The sequence below is a fragment of the Drosophila virilis genome, chromosome 3 (assembly GCF_030788295.1).
Source record: "Drosophila virilis strain 15010-1051.87 chromosome 3, Dvir_AGI_RSII-ME, whole genome shotgun sequence".
Classification (NCBI taxonomy): Eukaryota; Metazoa; Arthropoda; class Insecta; order Diptera; family Drosophilidae; genus Drosophila; species Drosophila virilis.
Window position 1 is genome coordinate 28,118,237 of NC_091545.1, and position 24,675 is coordinate 28,142,911.

The following is a 24,675-nucleotide window of genomic DNA, read 5'->3' on the forward strand; positions in this document are numbered from 1 at the left end:
TTAATTGGAGAATAAAAATAATATTAATTTAATTTCGTTTCAATGTACTTCGAAAACGAAGCGACGCAAAGCAGCATCGACCAGCTTTGCTGAAGGCAGGCTGGCGACTAACTTCGTTGCTCTTGTCAGCATCAGTAAGCCGCGACTTCAGCATTCGTTCGTCTGGTCTTTGGGGAACGAACAACCAGTCGGCAGACATGCCGTACGAAGCCTCAAAGGCCAGATGAAAGGCCATGCTAGAAATTTTGCGGCGCATTCAAATGTATGGGCTTTACTCATCTTAGTGTTTATATTGTCTTTGGTTGGACCATGTCAGGCATGTCGACTGGGAGCGTTTTAAACGCAATCATGCATGTGGCGCATGAGAAATTACAATTTTTTTAAAGAATGCGTCGCGTATCTCGGCTTTATAGTGACTAAAGTATTTATATTGTCCTTGGCTATATCGACTCGGCTGTTGATGTCTCTTTCAATGTGTTACACATTTCACGATTATAATACCCTCTGCAAGGGTATAAAAAGCATAAAAAAACAACTGTAGAACTTACATATGTACATATGCAGCTTCTTATAGAAAAGCTTTCTCACGATGTAAATAAGTTGGGTTATTTAGATTGGATTTCATGTTGTTTGTTTATATGTTGCTGTTATTTTCGGGTTTGATTTTGTATTCGCGGACCAACCCGATCCACCGCTCATGAAATTTAAAACGATAAATAAAGCTCTTAGTGACTTTTTAGCTCATTCTCTTTTGCCTTAGTACCTGGACATTTAAGCAGATACTCTGTGTAGTGGATTGCAAAATCCTAATTCAAAGAGAACAACAAATAGGAACTCTGCCCCAAGTATACAGAAACACCCCGAGAAAAACTTGGCCTACGCCAACCTCTGTTCGAAGTTGGAAGCGGCAATAGAGGCTCTGACGGCAAAAGTCGACACACTTCACGCTATGTTTAAGGAACTCAAGGAGACGAACCACTTCCTTAAGGAAATGTCGCTAAGCCTCAATATGAGGCCCGGAATGCCCGTGGTATATCAGTGCTAAGGCACTTTCTGGCTGCATACAATATTGATGTGATGCTTATTACAGAGATTTTGCTGCAGGACGGAGTGCCCATCATCCCAGGCTATAAAATTAATAAAGCTGATCATCCCAGCAATAGATCAAGAGGAGCTGCGGTGCTTTTTAAGCAGGAGATTGAATATTCTTAAAATGACCCTGAAAGAGAGGAGAAAGTGCAAATTGACACCATCCAGATAGCAACTAGTAGGAGTCTCCCGCCACAACTGTAGTTGTCAACATAGGAGCTTCAGCAACTTTTGAGCAGACAAGGAAGAATATTCCTTATGGGCGCCGACTTTAATGCGAAAACAAATGCTTGGGTTGCTATAGAGCTGACGCAAGACGCACCTGCATACAACAGCATAAAGACTTCAGGTGAGTCTTCCCCTGCAAGCATAGATTGATGAAGTGAAGGCTTGGAAGGCAGTACTGTCGTTCTGGAGATCCAATTGTGGACAGGATCTACCGCAGAGTGTCGACCTCGGTCAAAAAGTTCCTGCATAGACTAAGGGAAATCGACCGTTTTTTGGAAAATGTTTCTTTAATTGACTTTTCGAGTCACTCTCAGTGGAGACTGGCAAGAAGATATAAACAGGAAGACCTTGGGCCAGATCTCCAAAGGAACGTGCTGATGCATTCGCCGAAGACTGAAAGTAACGCTTTAAGCATTTTAATACAAGCATGAAGATAAAGGTTCAACTCACACTGGAGAGCCCAGGTTTGTTAAGCGACCCAGTTTCCCTACACAGCATAACACATAAAGCAATGCCGGTCAGTGCAGTCCTATTTTTAGTAATCTGTAATGCGGTATTTGAGACAGGTGCATGGTCTTAGTCAGTGGAAAAAGGCGACAATATGCGTGATCCATAAGGCTGGAAAGAGCCCCTCATCCCTAGACACTTACAGACCAATTACAATTGACAACGATTGGCAAACTCTTTGAACGTTGCCTGCTTAGAAGACTGCTGACCATAGAAAGAATTAAAGAAAAAATTCCCCCTTTTAGTTCGGATTCAGATAATTCCATGGCACACCAGAACAGCTAAATAGGCTGTTGAATTTCATCCTCGAGGGTTTCAAAGCCGAATAATACGTAGTGGCACCGTACCTAGACAAAAAACAAGCCTTGGACATAGTCTGGCATGATGGCCTTCTCAGTAAAATAAAGCCACGGTCATTTTTGGTAGTGCTCGATAGGGTTGAGTTCAACATCAAGGCCATCAGGGCTGGCGTTCCTTAAGGGAGTGTGTTGGGGCCCACGCTCTAGACCCTCTTTACATATGACATGCCCACTAGATCCACAATTGAAATCGTGGATCCACATTATCTAAGCATCGCCACTTTTGCAGATAACACAGCCATCTAGTCAAAACAACGGATGTGTCTACGGAGCTACTGACATCCTCAGCAATACTTCCACAAATTTGAAATGTGGTATAAACTTTGAAATATTGTCATTAATTTAAATAGCTGCACCAATGTGACCTATGCGCTCCGTAGGAATACATTTCCGGGATTTTTCTTGCGCGTGCATTTAGGGTGCACGTAGACAGGCGCTTGAATTTTAACAAACACATCCAAAGCGTTTTAGAAGCTTTGGTTAGCAGATTGGGAAAATTTAAATGACTTCTGAACAGTAGCAATGCGTTATCTTTAAACAATTAAGTAACCATTTATAAAACCTGTATAGCGCCCGACTGGTACTTTGGTATTCAGGTATACGGAATGCTGCAAAATCCCGCCTCAGGGTGTTTCAAGCAAAAATGCTCAAATATTTGTCTGGTGCCCCCTGGAATATGCGCACTTCCGATTTGGAAATAGACTTAAGAGTGCCCAAGTCGGGGACGTCATAAATATACAGGCTGTGAACTATGTTAAGCGACTGGGAAACCAAACAAATCGTCTGGGTAGGCGCCTTCTAAAGAGGCGTATAATTGGAGAAGTCCGAGCGGGAAGGAGATTGCAAAGGTGTCATCCAATCGATCTCCGAGGTCGATTTGTGTAGTCACCATTTGTTAATTTTACATTAGACTTAATATTAGACTTAATAGTAATATCAATTAAATTCAAGTTGTTCACAAGAAAAATAAAATGAAAACATAAAAAAACAAAATATTTTTATTATTATTTTTTTTTTTATATGTTTATTGCATTGAATCAAAAATATCAGACATTTTTATTACAACACACTTAACTTAGGTGGTATTTCGCCAAGCCTGGTTGGGTCCCCAGCCTTTATCGTGGACAAACGTCAAACGAGTCTTCCTTGCTTCGTCACGTAGGTAGTCGGGGGGTCTACGCTGTCTCCTGTATCGTGGTTGGAGGAGGTCTTAAATGATCTTCTTTTGAGCATACTGACTACACACCTCCCAGCGAGGTCTCTTGATTCCTGATTATAGTGTAGCTGCAAGCGTTCGTTGTATCGGTTGGCGAATGCTTCGACTTAGCTGCATATAGTCTCCATTTTGAAGTCTCCGCGCAAGGCAGAATTTCTGACGTATCAGTCAGCACCGGTCATTCGGCGCAAGGCAAAGTTTTGGAGTGTCTGAATCCGTCTTCGATTTGTACGAGACGTAATTCCCCAAACCTGGATACCGTATCTTCAAGTTGGAGCCACCACGAAGTTGTAAACTGAGAGTTTGCAGCGAAGTGGCAATGGGTTGTTGGGCAGTAGCCAGTTGGTCTTGGCCATCTTACAGCGGCACTGCTTGAGAAGGCACTCGATGTGCACCCTAGGGTAAGTCTTATATCCAGTACAAGATACTTGGCGCTTATGCCAGCGTGAAGGCGCTACCATCTGTCCAGACTGCTGAAGTCTTGCCATGCCTCAGTGTGCCGCTTGGCACTTCGAAGCATTGTTCGACCTGGGCCCCATCAGTGGCTTCATACTCACAGTATGCGGAGTAAAATATTACCGCGATATCAGCAAATGTGGCCATCAAGTGTTTGCCTAGGGTGGCGAAGTCATGTAGGTCATCCGGAGTGGGGATGTACCCCGCGTACAAATTGTAGAGGAGGGGACCCAGTACGCTGCCTTGAGGTACACCCGCCTTCATATAACAAGCCGAAGAGATTGCTGTCCTGACTTTAATTTTAAAGATAACTCATCTTGATTTTCTGGAGCAATCCATCTATCCAGACTCGGTCGAAGGCCTGCTTATCGTCTACAAGGACTCCATAGCAATAGTCTTTGTCGTGCTAAGCGTTAAGAATATAGTTAATCACTCTGTGAACCTATTCAACAGCGCCATGTTCACTTCTGAACCTAAAGTGGTGATCAGGAAGAATTGCCATTTGATTCATTGCCATTTGATGATACGAGCTCGTGTGGGGAGGCTAAATAGAAGGGTGTGAGCCGTTCCTCCAGGTGGCTGGCGAAGGTATCTGCTTGCTCTTCGTCTGTAAGGCAGTATGTTCCATTGTGGCGAAGAAGGGGCACGGTTCTCCAGGGTTGGCGCCTCAGGTGTTGCTCGCCAGAGCGAGTATCCTGAGATATGGGTGTAGTCCATGCTTTCAAATCTTCTGGAAAAGGATGCATATTTGTGTCTGTGAAGGGCCTTCTTGAATTGCAGCTCCGCTCTTCGCCAATTCGCATTGCCCCTTGGATGCTGAGTCGTTTGGAACCAGAGTCTGCTCTTGATCTCTTGATCCTGAGCAGGTTGGCTATATCTATATCTTGCCTGAGATTTTTGAAAAACTTCTTTTAATCTAAATACCTTCTTCGTATTTTTATTACTCAATGCCTGCCCGTTCTCTTTAATTACTTTCTTAGCTGAACGCGATATAATTTTTAAGCAGTATATTTTATTGTGCATTAGAATGTTCGTATGTTTTCAAAAAGAGAAAAGCACATAAGTTGTAGTTTAACTTTGTGGGCAGTTTCATTCGTTTTACTTATGTATTTGACTTAAAGGAATGACCGGCTTGGGCTTATAGGGTGGCGAGAGCTTTGAATGAAAGATAAATATTTTGTGTATACTATAATAGAAGCTAGAAGGTCGGGAACTACCGAATAGGGTATACCCTACACTTTTTCCGACCAGCCCTAAATTCAACTCGCGCTACGTTGCTTCAGGAGTAACATAAATAAAGGTAAGAGTTCCTCTCGAACTCGTAGCAGCCCACACTATAAGCAAATGCTTCAACTCAACAGCCACAACTAGAATTGAATCACAATGAGAAAACCCGAATTTAAACAGCAGCTCAGGACACAATACAATCGCAATTACCATGCTGCCATATTGAAAAAATCCAATAAAGACGCTTAGGAATGTGTGTGCACATGTATACAGAAGTTCTTGCACTTTGCCCTAGGCTGCCGCAAACACGATGGCAGCTAAAACACGTTTTCTTTGTGTTTCTTTACCGATCTTGATGAACTTTTCTGTAGAGTTTATTGTGCTGTAGAATATTCGTCTATTCTCAAAATGAAAATTGCATCAAAATAGTGCCTTAAATTGGCGAGCAAAATAAATTGGAGATTTTATCGACTCGGCTGTTGATACTGATGAAGAAGATATATATTATGGGGTCGGAGATTTCCCTTCTATACGTTACATACTTCACGATAAAATTGTAATACCATCTGTGAGGGTATAAAAATGCTTGATATGTGTGTATAAATTAATATTAAAATAAGAAGTCCTCGCGGATTTTTTATAAGACTTTATTATGATTATTTTATTATTTTTTATTATTTATAAAACCCTAGGCCGAAACGCCCTAGCGAGTGAGATAATTTATGCGGGAAGTCGCTGGGCCGATGTGCCTCATTGAAACCCGGACTAAAAACAAAATTTACAAAAGTGCCTGGAAACATGCGAATTAAGACATCCTGCACCTGTGCGAGTGGGTGCAGGTTGCAATAGAGGGCATTAACTGCATTTGGATTAATCAAGTCAAGTAGTTCATCTAGAAGGGCTGTGCGATCAGTGAAGCACACTTCATGACGCCTCTTGTCCCCGAAAAGGCTGACGTTGCGTTTGGTGGGGGTGCGTGCCTCTTCAATGACAATTTGATTTTGGAAAGCTTTTCGTTTGACTCCATTCTATAGGTTAAGGACAGCTCGCTGTGGACTGTGGCTGCGCAGGAATCAGTATTCAGGTCGTCAAGACCGTCTCCTTGGCGCTCGGGCTTGAATCAGAAACGGCAAAAGTTACCCCATATAGGTAGTGACGCAGCTTGCTAAGAACCCACAATATAGCCAAAAGTTCCCGCTCGTTAGTGGAGTAGTTCACCTCCGGGGGCTTCAATGTTCTGAATATCATTAAGATGGAGATTCTCATATTTGCTTCGTACACGCTCGTACAAGTGAAGGCGATGACTTCGTCAACATAGACATAACAAGATTTGTCAATTTCCTCACGCAGTACGTCATCAACAGTTCTTTGGAAGATGCTGCCCGCATTCTTCAACCCAAAGGGAAGTTGACAAAATTCGTTGCGCCCGAGAACTGCAAAGGCTGTTTTTTACGGTCACGCTCTGCTTTAGTTTGCGAAAATCCATTACGAGGCGCATATTCTTGTTACCAAACTCGTCCGTCCCCTTCTTGTCCACAACGCAAATGGGGTTGTTGATGATACCATTCTTCAGAAGGCTTTGAATTTCTTTATTAACGAATTCCGCTGCTTCAATGGAATAGGGGTACAGTCGGACATCTACTGGACATAAATGGTCCTGATAGTGGCCACCACTGATGTGCTAAAGGGAAGTACTTCTTCCGGATCCGCGAAGGCTTTATGTTTGCTTTTTAGCATCTTTAGAATTGCATCTTTTGCAGAATCGGGCGCGACGATGCAGTCAAAATTGGTAAAGTTTACATCCGCGCACCTGTGGAATTTGATTTATTTAGTTTCTGCTCCACATTTAAGTTGGCCAGAAGGACAAAGCGACACTCCTGCTTGCGTGAGCGAGTCGAGCCCCACAATTCCATCAAATGTGGACAGGTCTGGGAATAAGAAAAATGTGGGAGTTCTGCGAACAGAGATAATAGGCACTTATTAGTGATTTTCGTGGTGCCGTGCTCTGGGCACACACCTTCTATGTGGCCTGATATAATTCTTGGAAGTGCCCGTGTCGATGAAAAATCTCGTCTATATCCCTGCTACTCTCCTACTGATGTAGGGCAGCAGGGAGCTTTCCCGAAAAAATGGAGAGTAACACAGATAATCGACGTTCATTGGTTCCTATGACCCGCCACCTTTATTCCACCTGCCACTCTGTTTCTCAAATTGACTTTGCTGCTATTGTGAAGTGAAGTGAGGATTTTTGAAACCGCTGGGTTGCGGATCTCTCATGGGTTTCCTCTACCTCTTGCACTAGAGCTAGGGCCGACGGTAAGTCCTTAGGCTTTGCCGCGAACAGGACATCCGTGCGGCTACGCTTTAGGCCTGAGACAAAAACACGCAACGCAACATCTCTGAACTTGTGCCATACATGGTTCATAGGACATGTTGACCTTAGTGAATGCCGGATTAACAACTGAATTTACAAAAGATTGATCAAAACTACCTGAGCTATTGTGTGCTTTTCACAACGGCCGCTAGAATGCTTAGCTTGCGCCTCGTGCGCTGCCGTCGTGCAAGAATATCCGGCCCAGAGCTATGTCAGCATTTGTGGCTGGTGTTATATTGCATTTTGCTGACCCCTGTTAACTCGTAAGAACATCCGTCCCAGTGCTACTTCAGCATCTGGAGCTGGTGTCGTTGGCCTCTGTTAACTTCTATACTATTCTAGAAGATACATATCAAGTTTGGTGCCTTTTACTGGTGGTCGATGGTCGACTCCGATATTGATGCTAATCTACAATATACCTATATATTTTATGGTTAACAGACATACATATATTTACACAACAACATTAGACCCTCTTTATTTATTTTTAATGGGCTTAGGGAATTAATAGTTAGTACAATAAAGTTGTCATATGTGTTGTGTGGTGATTTAGAGGTCGCCATCACCGCTATTGATTCTGAAGAAAATAATTGACCTTACCTTCCCCGAAAAGTCACGTATTTTCAAAAGAGGTATTATTTATTGAGCGCTGTCATGAGATAGTCAAGTCTGATAAACTAATTATTATAATGATTATTTTTTAACTATTTAAAAAGCAATGATATATATGAATTTAATAAAATTATTGAACATTGAACTTGAGTCGGTCCGCTTAAAATTTACTTTATAACAGTGTCCGCATAGATTTTAAGGTATTTTGCTATTGGCTGCTTTTTAAATAAGTTTAAGTCATTCTTTACAGCACTAGATACTACAATACTACATTTAATCGAAGTAGCACGCAGTATGACTTATACCATCTCCGACATTTACAATTTTAAATCTTCAGCTAACAATTTCAATCTAATCTTTTTTCTACAGCAAAAGGAATCTCCCTGGGAGGGTGGCATACGCTCCGCAGGCGCTATTTGGAGTCCACTTTTGCAAAAGAGTAGCTACGTATCAGATCAGGTTATTCATGCAATAGATTGGCTACCCACACTGGCTTCAGCTGCTGGTGTGGCTCTACCCGATCATCTCAATATAGATGGCGTTAATATGTGGCCCACGCTTACTGAAAATTTGGAGCCGCAGCCTAGAACACTGTTGCATGTATTGGATGATGTTTTTGGATATTCGTCATATATGCGGGACAATCTAAAATACGTCAATGGAAGCCGTTTTGAGGGGCGCTTTGATAGTTGGTTGGGCGAGTTGGATGCCGGCGAAATCGATCCGCTAAGTACGTTCTACGTTCAGCAGGTCCTTTCTTCTGAAGTGCAGCAGGTTTTGGGTTCTAATAGCCTAACTAGCGAGCATATCAAACAGCTCCGTGCCCATGCAAGTCATCACTGTTCCATTAACGGTACGATACACTTGCAGCCTGTGTATTTGTGCCATCCCCTGCAAGCGCCCTGTTACTTTAATTTGACCAACGATCCATGCGAGCACTATAACCTAGCGAACCTGTATCCATTGCAAGTGCAGCAGCTCGAAAAGGAAGTAAACGAGTTTCGGTTGAAAGCTGTCGAAAGTGCTCGAGTACCAATACCGGATTTGCGTGCGAATCCCGCTCTTCACGAAAACTACTGGGAATGGTGGAATGATACCGAAACCGAAACAGTTACCAGTGGGGCTGAAAAATGGGGATCCAATCTTTTAAACTTGATTTGGCGATATTGTGCGTCATACTTCGACTTTGCTTATAAGTAATATTTTTGTATCCTTTTTTTTCCGAAAAATAAAATTATTAAAACTTTATTTTAAGACACTGAATCAGCGGTTATTCAAAATTATTTTACGGGCAAAAAAGAAATATAAGACCTTGTTATATGTAATTTTCCCTGGCACCAACATTTAACCATGTGCATCAGTCTGGGGTGAAGACTTTCGCCGAAGCTTTATGGCTTTTGCTCACACAAGAAGTGTATCTAGCCGTCGCTACTTCAATGAAGTTGGTTCTGACTCCGGAGCCAGAACAAAAACATTTTCACCACTTACACTTACACTTACACTTAAACATTGTAGCAAAGAATCAGAAAACACAGACGACATATAACCAAAGGAGTGACGTCTGTGTTTTTTTTAAGCCAACGAAAAAATGTTGTGCATAGCATAAACGCTGCCCCAAGGATTGAGCAACTCAACAGAAGCTTACCTGGAAGCTCTGGTCCTTCGAGCCGGATTTTAACAATTTTTGGCTTATATATCCAGTTCGACCCAGCAAGTATCGGTGGATCTGCAATAAAAGTTTCCAGGAACCGCTAGAAATCCAAGCAAGACAAGTAGCAGTGCACCTACCTCAACTTGTCCATTGTCAAAATTCCAGCAACTCCAGTCCGACTTATTAATATTTATATGTCTAAACATATTTTTTCGCTTCACATTGTTCGTGGTTAAAACGAGGGACAGTTTTATTCAAACAAACAAAAATACCTCAAATAAAATATTGTTCGTGGCCATAAGGGCATCTAAACGTAACAGATATTAAAAGAAATAAAACAGAAAGTGACCCCAAAAAACGTCGCCATATTGGTGTCCGTATATATGTATGTATATATGAACAATTGCATACCCAATAAATTTAACCGATCGCCATATTGATGCATGCAAGTACATCAAGACATATCTGCACACATAGGCTTTCACTCCGTTGAACCCTAAGTGTATGCGATTCTCCATTCTATACTTCACCAAATAAGCACATACCTAAATAAAAACAAGTAACAGGGAGCTCCCGACTAGGAAATACTCTGAACCCTGTTATTCCAACACCAAATAAATTAAAACAAGTAAGAGGTTTTATTCGGGAGCTCCCGACTAGGCGATACCCGCGAACCCTCTTCTTTCAACATCAAATGCATATATATTCTATTTTAGAAGCGATATGTCAAGTTTGGTGACTCTCGCTCTTATTATTTACCAAAATTGCCCAAAAAACGGGATATCGATATTGATCTTTTCGATTGCTTGGAAACGGAGTAAGTTACCGATTATCGGCAACAAACTCGATCTGCGCAGGCACTAGAAGCACCTACATCTAAAATTTCCAGTCTCTAGCTCTTATAGGTTCTGAGATCCTTGCGTTGATACATACGGACGAACGGACGGACAGGCGTACATGGCTAGGTCGACTCGGCTATTGATGCTGATCAAGAATATATATACTTTTTGGGGTCGGAGATACTTCCTTCTACCTGTTACATACAATATACCCTTATACCGATTTTTAATGGGTTTATGGTATAAACTCAAAATTAGTTAATTAAAACCGAAATCTGTGCAAATTCACCTGCATGTATATACACATCACACACATCACATTATATGTGTATCGTTTGTTTTTTTTCCCACAGCAGCTTCAAGAACAATTTATATTAATTTTTTACAATAATTGGTAAGTGCAAAAAGTAAACAACATCAGGATTGTAAAATATCTTTTCCGTTTTCGAGAAACTGATTCTGAGCCACTTTTATATTTTTGTATGTTTCCACTCTGCCATTGAACTGCGTTTACTTAATAAAATACAAACACATGCATTATTCTTCTTTATTCTTATAAAAATGTATAAACAATAATTATAAGTTAAGAAGTTTCCACTGAGCGGCCGTTTGCGTAGTATATCAAATATATGTGTGATTTTTTTTTATATAACAAATTATTTAAAAACAATTGTACATTAAAAACGTTCCATTGAGCTAACTCTATTGATTCGATTAATCGATTCCAACAAGAGATATTACTCCAAAAATTCCCCGTTCGACTACGCAAAAGATGCAAAAGTCAAGCGAAATGGCAATGAAAGATTTTGATTTTGATAACAGATTTTGATAACAGACCGACTAGGCCTGTTTGAAGTAAAGATCAGTGACGCAGCGGACAGTGACATGTCACTGTTCACTCTCCAAGTCCGACGAGATCAGATTAATACTTTATGGGAAAGGTAGAACGCGTGTATGGACTATGTTCCAAAGCTCTCAACCAAGGCGCTTGCAGCAGCAGTGAGCTGGGGGCTATGCAAACCAAATTTGATTACTCGTACTCCGTTAACGAGCGATGAAAGAGCTAATGCCTTAAATAGACAAGCTGAAAAGCCCCCCTCCAAGTTCTCCATGTCCAGGGGTTGTAGTCTTTCGCCATGCGACATTGAAGTTTTCAGTGGGGATTACCTACGCTGGCCTACTTTCCGAGACTTGTTTAAAGCCGTCTGTATAAACAATCCAAGACTGACGCCGGTGGAAAAATTGTTCCACCTAAATTACAAAACTAGCGGCGAAGCTAGGGCAATTGTCTCCAAGTCCCCGCTCACGAATGATGGCCTTCAGTCAGATGAGAGATTTTAGAATAAGCGACTATTAGTCAATAGTCTATTGAAAATTCTTTTCAATCTTCCCTCAGCAGTACAAGACTCTGAAGCCGCCCTTAACGCCCTTAAAGAGCTTCATTTTCTTGTGCTTCTTTAAATTGCCTAAGCTCACGCTGTCATTATAGGAACAATCGGTCCACGATAAGGCAGAGATGAACCAAGATGAATTCATTTATGATCAACCGATATTGCACCTTCGAGGTGATAGAGAATATACGACCTACCGCACATTCGCCATCCCAGTCTAAACCCACAAAAAAAAGAGTCCAACCACCTAAGAAGTTTCGATGCTACAGTGACTACAAAGTCACAACATTGCAAATTGTGTCAGAAGAAAAACCATCCCGTGCGTCTATGCCCACGTTTTCTACAAATGTCCGTACCCAAAAGACTTTCCGTCATCAAACAACAAAAGTTGTGCCTAAACTGCTTCGCCAGACATCATCAGTTGAAGGATTGCACTAGCGCGCATAGTTGTTTCACGAGCATGGGACGTAACAACACGCTGCTTCACCGTGAGAGACCCCTCCGCTTCCACAATACCAGTAGTTTTGAGCCCTCCTTCGTCTATACAGACCATGGCTGTCAATCAAGTGTGTCATTTGGGCACAAAATATACAGCTCGGGCACTAATCGACTCTGGATCAGAAGCGACCTTTAGAGCGGTTATTCAAAACGGTTTAACTTCCATATCAACCCGTCCGATGCACAGGTCTCCGTTTTACATCAAGCTATATCGGCTCAGCCCCAAAAACTCTGTCATCTTAATATCGGCTCTCCAATAAAGCCCCGGGTCTATATTGAAACCTCGGCTTTTGTTCTCACAGATAGACGTTCTTCTCGGCGGCGATATTCTCTCATCCATATTGTTAAGTGGCTTCTATCCCAAAATATGTGGCACTCTCCTTGGTCAAGAAACAATTTTCGGCTGGATCATTACAGGCCTTGTTTCTAAGACCAGTGCCAAATCTGTCGAATCCTTTTCAAGTCTCGCTGAACGCAAATGCAAGCTTGGATAAATTGCTCTCAAAATTTTGGGAGGTGGAGGATATTCCAGTAAAGATGGAAAGAGAATCCGACCTGTTTTGTGAGCGCAACTTTCAATAACCACTAAAAAATATGGAAATTCGTCCTGTTCTTCAACCCCCCTAGTGCGCCAATCATGGGCGGCCTGTGGGAGGCAGTTGACAAGAATTTTTAAACTTTATTTTATAAGTCTACATCGACCTCCAAATACACCTTCGAAGAGCTTCCCACGCTCCTATCAAAAGTTGAAGGATGCCTGAATTCAAGACCAATATCTCCATTGTCGGAAGATCCTACTGATCTCTTAGTTCTGACTCCCGGTCATTTTATAGTCGGGCGTCCTCTACTTTCCGCCACAGAACCAGAGATCAAGGAAAACTCCACGTCCATCGTCAACTGCTGGCAGCGCTTGAAGGCTTTGGAACAACAGTTCTGTCTCCGTTGGAAACATGAGTATCTTAGAAGTGCAAAAAAGAAACAAATGGCAAACTCTAACGCGAGATTTACAACGAGACGATCTAGTCATTATTAAAGAAGATCATCTTCTAATTAATGACTGGCGTCTGCGTCGAATCCAAACGGCCAATCCTGTCGAAGACCAAAGGTTCCGAGGTGTCTCCAAGGGACCTTTCTCTAAGCTGATCCTGCTCCCGATAGAACCTAGTCTACATTTTCCATCAAGTAGAATTTCCAGTAGAGACCAGAATCTTAGATCCACAGGTCTGTGGACCATCCGTATAAAGCCGCACAATTCACGTTACAGACCGATGTCTCCACACCAACAACAAGGCCGATCCGCCCGGCGACGAGTTCGATCCGATACCGAGTATGCCGAGGAGTCCACGCGCTACGAAAATGTCAGAGATTTATGCGGCTCGCTTGTCCGTCATCCGTTCCAGGACGTCCAGTTTCCAGCGATAGGTCATCCTGCAGGTGATGCCTAATCTTCAATACCGGACTACATTTAAGCTCATTGGTGAGAAATTTAATGAGCCGCTGGTTCTCAAATCGCAGCCGGAAATCTCAAATCTGGTGTTGGGCTCGGACACCTACCCCGAATTGATTCTCCATGGCGTCCTGCCGAGCCATGGCGGCGCATCATTGACCCAAAACACAGTCTGCGTTTGGATACTGTCCGGCTCCCGCGCTCACCAACAAACAGAGCCACTACCTTCTCATTTTTCCCGTTTTTGGCAGTACTGCAAGGTGAAGTTGGTTCTGACTCCGGAACCAGAACAAAAACATATTCACCACTTACACTTACACTTACACTAAACCATTGAGCAAACGTGTTTTTCTCAAACAAACGAAAACATTTTGTGCAGAGCATAAACGCTCCACCAAGGATTAAAGAGTGACCTTACGTGTTGAATAATTACACCCTGCACGAAGTGACACCACTCTAGACTAAATATGAGGCACTTAGAGATGGAAACTCGAAATAAAATGGCGAATCCCATGTACGACTAGCCTATGTGATGAACAGCACTACGTCAGCGTGGCCTCTGGATACCAGGCATCTTGAATAAGTGGTTAAGGCACTCAAGTCAATTCACAGCTCTAGCAAATTTAATCGAAATAAGAAGATTCAAAGCAAAGCATTGTAGTCTAGTGGTTGCATTAACCAAACGCTTGAACATATTTCCAATTTCCCTCGACACCTTTCATTAAAAATTAAAACAACTAAATCCACATTTTTGCTCGTTCATGTACATAAACATCATTTCAATAGACCATCCAATTTATTTTCGTTACCACAACCTTTTTACCTTAGTCACTTTTTAAACCCTTGCAGACGGGGTAATGGGTAACGCATAGAAGGAGACATCTCCGACCCCATAAAGTACATATATTCTTGATCAGCATCAACAGCGGAGTCCATATAGCCATGTTCGCCTGTCTGTTTCCATGCGAACTAGTCTCTCTGCTTGAAAGTTATTTTAATGAAAGTTTCTTTTTCTGTTTGACATATGTCAAAACTGGATCGGACCACTATATCATATATCTGCCATAGGAACGATCGGTCGAAAATTAAGTTGTCTAAAAAAACACGAATAATGAAAAATTATGAAAATCTCTCGAGCTGCTTGCGAGTGGATAAGTAGTCATGACTTTGTGACTGCGAATTATATGAATACATGTAGTTGTTGTTGGTTCTTATGGAAAATGTTTTGAAGTTGTCATTGAATTTTGAGCATCGCTCATGAAGTATTTCGAAAAAGAGCTCTTAATCCAAACGTTTGCTCTTTCTCTTTATTAATCAAAGGCGCACTTCTATGCATCCCTTTCTCCCTGCACAGCTTCTCAAAAGACCCTGAAATCTATAAGCATACATACATATGTGAGCACAAGTAGATCACGGCGTTTGTCGCGAGCCCGAGATTTTTGCTGCAATTGTGTGCCCTTTGTGCTCGTAGTAGAAAAGGGCACACATATTTAAATGCTCTATCATGTAATAATCCGTCCAGTCAGGAATAATGAGCAGTATTTGATTTATATTTATTTAATATAAACTTAAGTGACCTAAATGAAATATATATCTTTTATACTCTAATTCTTTTGTTGTTCAAAGAAGTTCTGAACCCTCTTATTCCATCACCAACTGCAGCTCGCACTCGTTTGAAGTAATAAAGGTAAATAAAAAAAAAAAAGAAATTCCCTTAGCACGGCTCAAACTCGCAACTTACCGCATTACTTAGCCACAACAGCCAAAAAAAAATATTGACGATTGTATAACTGACAAGATAAGATGTAATACGATTAAATGTCATAAGCATACACTTTGAACAATTCAGATGCAATTGGTTGGCCGAACACCAAATAGCGTTCAAATCGTCTTGTAGACGAGAATGGTGTAGGGGATTAGTGTACACGGGCATGTGATATTACATTGATTAAAAGAGTAAAGAGTGAAGGTCCAAGATGACCACATTGAGGAACACCAGAAATAACGTGAACCTGTTTAGAGGTAGTCAGCCTCAGCATTACTCTTTGGGTCCTACCTTTTAAATAAGAATTAATCCAAAGCAAAAGAGACGGAGGGAAACTTATTCGGTCAAGTTTAAAAAGTAAAATGTCATGGTGCACAGAGTCAAACGCCTTACTGAAGTCAGTGTAAATGACATTAGTTTGCATTTTCGAAAGCAAAGCATTATTTACCAATAAGTAAGCTCAAGCAGATTGATCGTAGTTGACCGATTTCTTACGAATCCATGTTGAACAGGCTCAAAGTGATTTTTTTTAAATTAATATAGGAATAGACGACAGTTTTGCAATGCCCCTGTTATTTTGTATATCAGACTTTCCTTTCTTGTAGAGAGGAGGGATATAAGATTCTCTACAAAGAGATGGAAAGACAGAAGATTTATGGGATAGAATAAAAAGCCTTAGCAATGGATAAAGAAGGAAGAACTAAACTCTTTGAGTAGACAACTAGGAATATTGTCAGGCCCAGGAGAGTAAGAAGATTTTAGAGAGTTTATAGCTAATAGGAGAGAGGAGTGAAAATAATGGGAGGAGGTGTAGAACTGGCGGAGGAAATAGTATAAGGACAAGAATTAGTATTAGGACAGACTGAAGAGTAAGTTGATTGGAAAAAATTAGCAAAGAGGTTAGCAGAATCAGTGTCATTGCTAGCTTTATCCATCCCAAGAAAAAAAGAAGATGGCAAACTTGAAGATTTACGCTTCAAGTTTACAAAATTATAAAACTGTCTTGGATTTCGGGCGAATTGCCTTTAACAACGAATTAGATAATTCTCATAGCATTGAGAATTAAGAAGAAAGAAGAGAATGATGTAGGGGGTTAGTGTATGATAGAAAAAGTTGAAATCGTCCGCATAGAGTACACGGGCATGTGATATAACAGAGGAAAGATCATTTATAAAAAGTGTAACGAGTAAAGGTCCAAGATGACTACCTTGAGGAACACCAGAAGTAACGTGAACCCTTTTAGAGGTAGTCAACCTCAGTATTACTCTTTGGGTCCTACCTTTTAAATAAGAATTAATCCAAAGTAAAAGGGACAGAGGGAAACCTATTCGGTCAAGTTTAAAAAGTAAAATGTCATGGTGCACAGAGTCAAACGCCTTACTGAAGTCAGTGTAAATGACATCAGTTTGCATTTTCGAAAGGAAAGCATCATTTACCAAGGAAGTAAACTCAAGCAGATTGCTCGTAGTTGACCGATTCTTTACGAATCCATGTTGAACAGGGGAAACAACTGATTTGCAGAAATGCTGCAAATTCGAAGTGATTATTTTTTCAAATAATTTAGGAATAGCAGACAGTTTTGCAATGCCCCTGTAATTTTGTATATCAGACTTCCCACCTTTCTTGTGAAGAGGAATGATATAAGATTCTTTCCAAAGAGATGGAAAGACAGAAGTTTCAAGGGATAGATTAAAAAGCTTTAGCAATGGATAGAAAAGGGAAGAACTACACTCCTTGAGTAGACAACTAGGAATATTGTCCGGCCCAGGAGAGTAAGAAGATTTTAGAGAGTTTATAGCTAATAGGAGAGAGGAGTGAAAATAATGGGAGGAGGTGTAGAACTGGCGGAGGAAATAGTATAAGGATAAGAATTAGTATTAGGACAGACTGAAGGGTAAGTTGATTGGATAAAATTTGCAAAGAAGTTAGCAGAATCAGAGTCATTGCTATCCTTATCCATTCCGAAAGAAAAAGAAGATGGGAAACTGGGAAGCTAACCAAATTATAAAACTGTCGTAGCAATGTGTTATCCTTAAACAATTCAGTAACCATATATAAAACCTGCGTAGCTCACGCCTGGAATTTTGGTATTCAGGAAAATCAGGGTGTTTCAAGCAAAAACGCTCCAATATTTGTCTGATGCCGCCTGGAATATGCGCACTTTCGACTTAAAAAAGACTTAGGAGTGCCCAAGTAGGGGACGTCATAAATATACAGGCACTGAATTATATTAAGCGACTGGGAAACCATACAAATCGTCTAGCTAGGCGCCTTCTAAAGAGGCGTGAAATTGGAGAAATACGAGCGCGAAGGAGATTGCAAAGGTCTCATTCAATCGATCTCCGAGGTCGATTTATACAGTCACCCTTTGTCAATTTTACATTAGACTTAATATTAGGCTTAATAGTAGAATAAATTTAATTCAAGTTGTTCACAGGAAAATTAAAACAAAGCTATCAGAAAAAAATTATCTTTATTACTCAATGCAAGATGCCATTGAGAAATAAAACGAAAGACCGGAAAAGTCCCTCTGAGCTTTTTATTTAACGTTTCAGTGTTTATAAGCAGTGTATCGGGCTCAAATCAAACACAAAATAAAGATCATATGCCATAGAAAGAAACAACAAAACAACAATAACAGTGCTCTAGTCGGGGGTGCCCGACTAGAAAATACGCTGAACCCAAATACAAGACCACAAAACAAGTTTTAAAAGTAAATGTAGGTACTACATTTATTTATATTCATAAAAAAATTCTTGTTTTAATTAAATATATTGTAATTATAAAGACATATGCAGAGGTGGTCAAAAGTATTTACACAATGTGCATTGTTTTGAACTTTCAACTTTAATTGCTTATTGCTGCTGCTTAGGTTCTTATATACCATGGGCTTAAAATATCAGCAGTGAACTGAGGCTTATCAGTTGTCAAAAGTATTTGCACACATTTTCTTTGCGTCAAAGTTATTTACAAACAGTTTCTTTTAATGATTTATGTGTTTAATATTCAATTTAAACGAAATATTTTATAAACATTTAATTAAATTAACTAATATCTAGTTACACCGCCTTTGGCATCAATGACTGCTTGGATCGGGGCTTTGTGGGTGCCAGGGAAGTACCGCCTGATTAAGGTCTTTCAGGAACTTGGAACTCAACCCTTGTGGCATGGAGCATTGTCCTGCTGTGGGATCCAGTCATACGTGGAGAATAGTCTGTTTGCCGAGGTGGTTGGGTGATCATTTAAGATATGAAGGTATCCAGTTTGATCTAGTGTACCCTCTATAGGTACCAGGTCTCCAAATCCAGAATAAATCAAACCGCCCCAGAACATCGCCGTCGCACCACCAAACCAGTTGATTGGCTGGACTGCTTTACCCATTAGTTGTTTTGGGAGATGAATAAATTGCTTGCCAAAGGATCCCCTAAACTGAAACGCAACTTTATCTGACCATAAAACATTAAACCAGAACTCGAAAGGTTTCTCTATGTACTCCAATGTCAACTACTTTACGAACAACATAGGTGTTTATTTCAACTTCCTTCAATCTGCGACGCAGTGTACTATCGCTAATATGTTTTCAGTATACATTTTCGAAGCTTCGGCAATTTTAACAGGGACTGGTTAGTACAACCACTAACCAAACAACATATAGACTGGAAATGAGTACCGGAAAGTAGGCACAAAATGTATCGGAGGCATCTGGTCCAAACTAGCGAGTAAGGGAGTAAGATATACATATGATGTATTTTTGAACCACTTACTCTACAGGAAAGTGCTTGGCGCACTCTCTTCCTTATGATTTGCGCGATAGAACGGCAACGCTGTTAACTTTTATCTCGCTCGCACTTACTCTCAGCTCTCAATTCTCTCGCTTTATGTTTAGGGATCGTTTAAATTTGTGTGTGTGTGTATGTGTCCGACAAGCAAAACTGCGCAAAAATTCAATTTTTCCCAAATTCTGAGGCAATTCTACCCTTTTAAAGGCACGAGTAATATGAAATAGAGAAAGGGTTTGCCACGTCGATGCGAAATTCTTACATTTTAGCTCGCTATCGTTAGTAAGGGTACCCAAGCCAAGTAAGGGTACCGTTGCCATGTGTGCATTTAGAATATTTTGGACTCACTATACCCGCATACTTGTATATTTTGTATATGAATAGAAGCATTTATGCGCTTGTGAGCCTGATGCTTGCCTGCCTGTCCCCGATGCAAACTTAACAAAATTTTGGGATTTCTTATTTTCGACCTCTTCACATAGACACACACATACAAATGTCTGTGAATGGGCAGATCATGGGCGCAAATAAAATATCATTATTTGATGCGTCTGACGCGCGCCCTTCTTTTTTATGATTTTGATGAATGCATGTTGACCCTTTATTACCTGCAGCAGTTCGTTGGGTCGAATGGGTCAACTTTTGGCAAGCACCTTCATATGGAGGTCAAGTGACTGATCACCAAAATTATTGAGACTATAAATATATAATCGCTCCTTTTTTTAATTTGGTATATTTTAATATTTTAAAGATTTTTATTTTTACCCAAATTTCATTCATCAAAATCTCAAAAAAGAAGGGCGCGCGTCAGACGCGTGCCAATAATGATATGTATATTCTTTTGCGTCCGTGGTCAGCCCATTCAAAGACATTTGTATGTGTGTGTCTGTGTGTAGAGGTCGAAAATAAGAAATCCCAAAATTTTGTTAAATTTGCATCGGGGACAGGCAGGCAGAAGAATTTGCAAGAATTTCGCATCGACGTGGCAAACCCTTTCTCTATTTCATATTACTCGTGCCTTTAAAAGGGTAGAAATGCCTCAGAATTTGGGAAAAATTGAATTTTTGCGCAGTTTTGCTTGTCGGACACATACACACACACACAAATTTAAACGATCCCTAAACATAAAGCGAGAGAATTGAGAGCTGAGAGTAGGTGCGTGCGAGATAAAAGTTAACAGCGTTGCCGTTCTATCGCGCAAATCATATGGAAGAGAGTGCGCCAAGCACTCCTGTAGAGTAAGCGATTCAAAAATACATCATATGTATAACTTACTCCCTTCCTCGCGATTTTGGACCAGATGCCTTCGATACTTTTTGTGACAACGTTGTTTGTATGTGATGTCCAGTCTATGTTGTTTGGTTAGTGGTACAACTCGCATTATGTGCCTGCATTCTCTTGGGTCCAACACAGGTTTCGGGCAGTTCTTGGTTTATTTTCCAAATATCCGAGTGAATCCTTTTGAACTAAATTGTGCACCGTTTTTCGCGATATTTTGTAAAAATTTGTCAATTCAGATGCAGAAGTACCAGTTTTTAATTTAGTTACAATTTCGGCTCGATGCTCAACTGATAGTTTCTTTGGTTTTGGCATATAACTAATTAAATGATTTATTTATTTATTTTTTTTTTTAAATTTATTAACATAACTGTTAACAATTAGCTTAAATTCCAATTAAGAGATCAACATCAACTAGAACTCCATACTTTTGACTACCTCTGTATAGAAAAACTTAATTTATTGAATCCTGGACCGTTAGAGAGATACCACTGTGGTAACTGTACACTGTCTCGAGTGACCTAGCGCTAACTTCGTCACTGGGGAGATTTGAAGAAGCCCAATCAATGTGAGAGTCACAATTGGTAGTGGGCGTTTTTAAATCTAATAGGCACCTAAATCCCTTCCTAAGAATTTCAACGAAAAGGGCCCTACATCTATCAAATTTGCTCAAGTATAAATTAAAGTCTCCTATAACAATGCAAATCTCCCTTAGAAATGAATATTACTGAAATAAATCGTCAAATTCTGTTTTAAACAAACCAAGCGGATATGCAGACTTTTGTAAATAACTATAAAACATACAGACTTATGACGAAATATTGCATGCTCAAAAACGAATGAACCAGATATTTTCCTTCCGCTTAAGCAATTAGACATATTGTTTAAAATTGCATTTTTATACCCTGAACCCATTAAAAATGGGTATTTGTGCAAAATCTAAATGTATGTAACAGGCAGAAGGACGCATCTCCGATCCCATAAAGTATATATATTCTTGATCATGATCAATAGCTGAGTCGATCTAGCCATGTCCGTCTGTCTGTCTGTCCGTCCGTCCGTCTGTCCGTCCGTCCGCCTGTCTGTCCGTATGTATGAACGCAGGGATCTCAGATCCTATAAAAGCTAGAGACTTGAAATTTTAGATGTATGTGCTCCTAGTGCCTAGTGCCTAGTGCCGATAATCGATAACTTACTCCGTTTCCAAGCATAGATAAAAATCGGTATTGATATCCTGGTTTTCGGGCAATATTGGTAAATAATAAGAGCTAGAATCACCAAACGTGACATATAGCTTCTAAAAGAGAATATATTTGATGTTGGAAGAAGAAGGTTCAGGGTATCCCCTAGTCGGGAGCTCCCGACTAGAACCTCTTACGATTATGACTACTTACATGACGATTCCTCTCTTAGGTCGCAGTACGTTAGGAAGTACCTCGCAATCAAGACGGAGAACAACAGTAAACCAAAGACAATATAAACACTAAGATGAGTAACGCCATACAACAAAATGCTACTATGCAGCCTGATTTTTTGAAAATTGAGAACGAAAACGAAATATGTAGCATAGCACTCTCACAGCCGAGAGAACGGAAAAGCTAAAAATAGAATTTGCTCTCAGCTTCGGCTCTTTGAGGGCCGTGCAAGCAATTATGTTTGAATGCGTGTAAATATACATACAAACCAGCATATTTGAATGTGTTGTTATCCACTGCTCTGGCAAAGTCTCTGGCTGGCAAAGAAACAATTTTCTTAGTTTTTTAGCGCAGATCACGACCTACCCCAAATTTCTGTTGATATATGAATGCATTTTGTGTACTCCGTACAAAAAAATTAGTATTTCTTAGTCGATGCAAATATTTATGTAATTTTTTATATTTGAAATTAATAATTAAATTATTAGTTTTTCAAAGATACATTTAATTATTTTTTATTTTTATTTTATTATTTTTGTTGTTCGAATTATAAAGAACAAAGTACGCAGGGAACACCGCGAGGAGACCATTATAATTATTATGGGGTCATAACTAAATATGACCTTCGAGTCGACTTGAAATGTAATTGTATTTTTAGCACTAATTTATTTCTTAATTGGAGAATAAAAATAATATTAATTAAATTTAAAGAAATTATGTAAATATTTGCATCGACTTAGAAATACATATTTTCTGTGGAGCCAACCCTTGAAAGTTAACAAAATTAATTTCTTGCCAGCTAAAGCCAGAGCAGTGAATAACAAAACATACATTAATACTTTATAGTTCTTATGCATGTATAATTCACGCATACAACGAAAGGTGCACGCACGATATTGGCTAAGACAAGAACTTTTCTGGAGCATACACTGTCCAAAAAGAAAAGTGAAATCAATCTATGTGTGCTATTTTCTTAACATAGTTATTGCGCAAGAAGCGCCTTGTGTAAAAATTATATAAGTTCTTAAATTTTCCTGTAAAATTAATTGTTAGTATCTAGGGTAATATATCATTTAAATAAAGCATGCATTTCATGGATAAAGCACAAGCACTTTGCGTCGATCGTAAGTTCTTTTTCGCTTAATGTACTTCGAAAACGAAGCGACGCAAAGCAGCATCGACCAGCTTTGCTGAAGGCAGGCTGGCGACTAACTTCGTAGCTCGTGTCAGCATTAGCAAGCCGCGACTTCGGCATTCGTTCGTCTGGTCTTTGGAGAACGAACAACCAATCGGCAGGCATGCCGTACAAAGCCTCAAAGGCCAGATGATAGGCCAGGGTAGAAATTTTGCGTCGCATTTAAATGTATGGGCGTTACTCATCTTAGTGTTCATATTGTCTTTGATATAGCCATGTCTGTCTGTCTGTTTCTATGGGAACTAGTCTCTCAGTTTTAAGGTTTAATGAAAGTTTGCAGAAGATCCCCTTTCTGTTGCACGCAGCACATATGTCAAAACCAGCTGGATCGGACCACTATATCATATAGCTGCCATAGGAACGATCGGTCGAAAATTAAATTTTTGTATGAAAAAACATTTTGGTGACCCCGACTTGAATTGTTGTTGTAAAATTATTTGCTTTACATTAAATCAATAATCTTAAAAGACACCACCTGACATTTCGTTTTGTGCGCTTTATATGCTACATTTTATATACTACATTTTATATATATAATCTAACTGCCCTAACTTCTCGCCTACATGAGTGCCCGTGATTGTGAGTTTCATACTCCAAAAATGGAGCCACATTCGGGTTTATTGTTTCAGTTGTGATAAACTGATCAATAAAGGACTTTACAGACGGAATGCTTGACTCATCAGCCAAGTCAACTGTCGGGGCATCTTTTAGTCAAAACATGCCATGAATGTGGGAGGAGACTCTTTGCTAAAACTCAGCTCGCCAATAATACTTATCAACTCTGTGACTACCAAAAACACCGCCTTCCCTCTTCATTAGTTTTAAAGCCTGCCTATAACGAAAAAAAATTTTGAAAAATAGACCACTGCTCCTTTAATTGCATTTTGTCGACCATATCCTAATGACTTAATAATCATGAGAGGAAGGCAAAGGGTCCAAACAATCTGGCAGATCGGGAATATCTAGGCCATTTGCAATATAAGTTTTACGTTTTTTGCCTAATTTAATGCTACGACTACACGTTTTGCAACAACTTTTTTTTGTTTTTTTTGTATTAATTTGGTTTATTTTGCGCTGGAATCGATCAGTGCCTTCTGATCTCTACCAAGCGGAGTTAAGGGTATAGTGTTTAGTTATTATTTAATAACTTAAATGATAATTACAGACTTAAAAATATATAACAATAATGGGAAAGGGATGTTTAAGTGATGTGCCTCGTTGGTAGGTCGTCGGGGTGTAGCCTTCGGAGGCGCCTCTCACTGATGGGCTCAGCCAGGGCCCTTGCGGCCGCGTTCGGATGCTGCACCAATTTGTCGGAGTATCGGCTGCTGAAGAAGTTGAGCTGATCT

General features: G+C 40.2%; 1 protein-coding gene across 5 annotated transcripts in view; it reads left to right on the plus strand.

The window, feature by feature from the left end:
- Window positions 1–9,338, plus strand: part of LOC6636801 (arylsulfatase B) — a 79,244-nt gene extending 69,906 nt beyond the window's left edge. For all 5 annotated transcript variants that reach the window (XM_015168249.3, XM_070208080.1, XM_015168250.3 and 2 more), the window contains exon 6: window positions 8,438–9,338. In XM_015168249.3, the coding sequence (XP_015023735.1) occupies window positions 8,438–9,268 (831 nt within the window). In that variant the 3' untranslated portion in view covers window positions 9,269–9,338. The remainder of the gene's footprint in view (window positions 1–8,437) is intronic.
- Window positions 9,339–24,675: the final 15,337 nt, after the last annotated feature.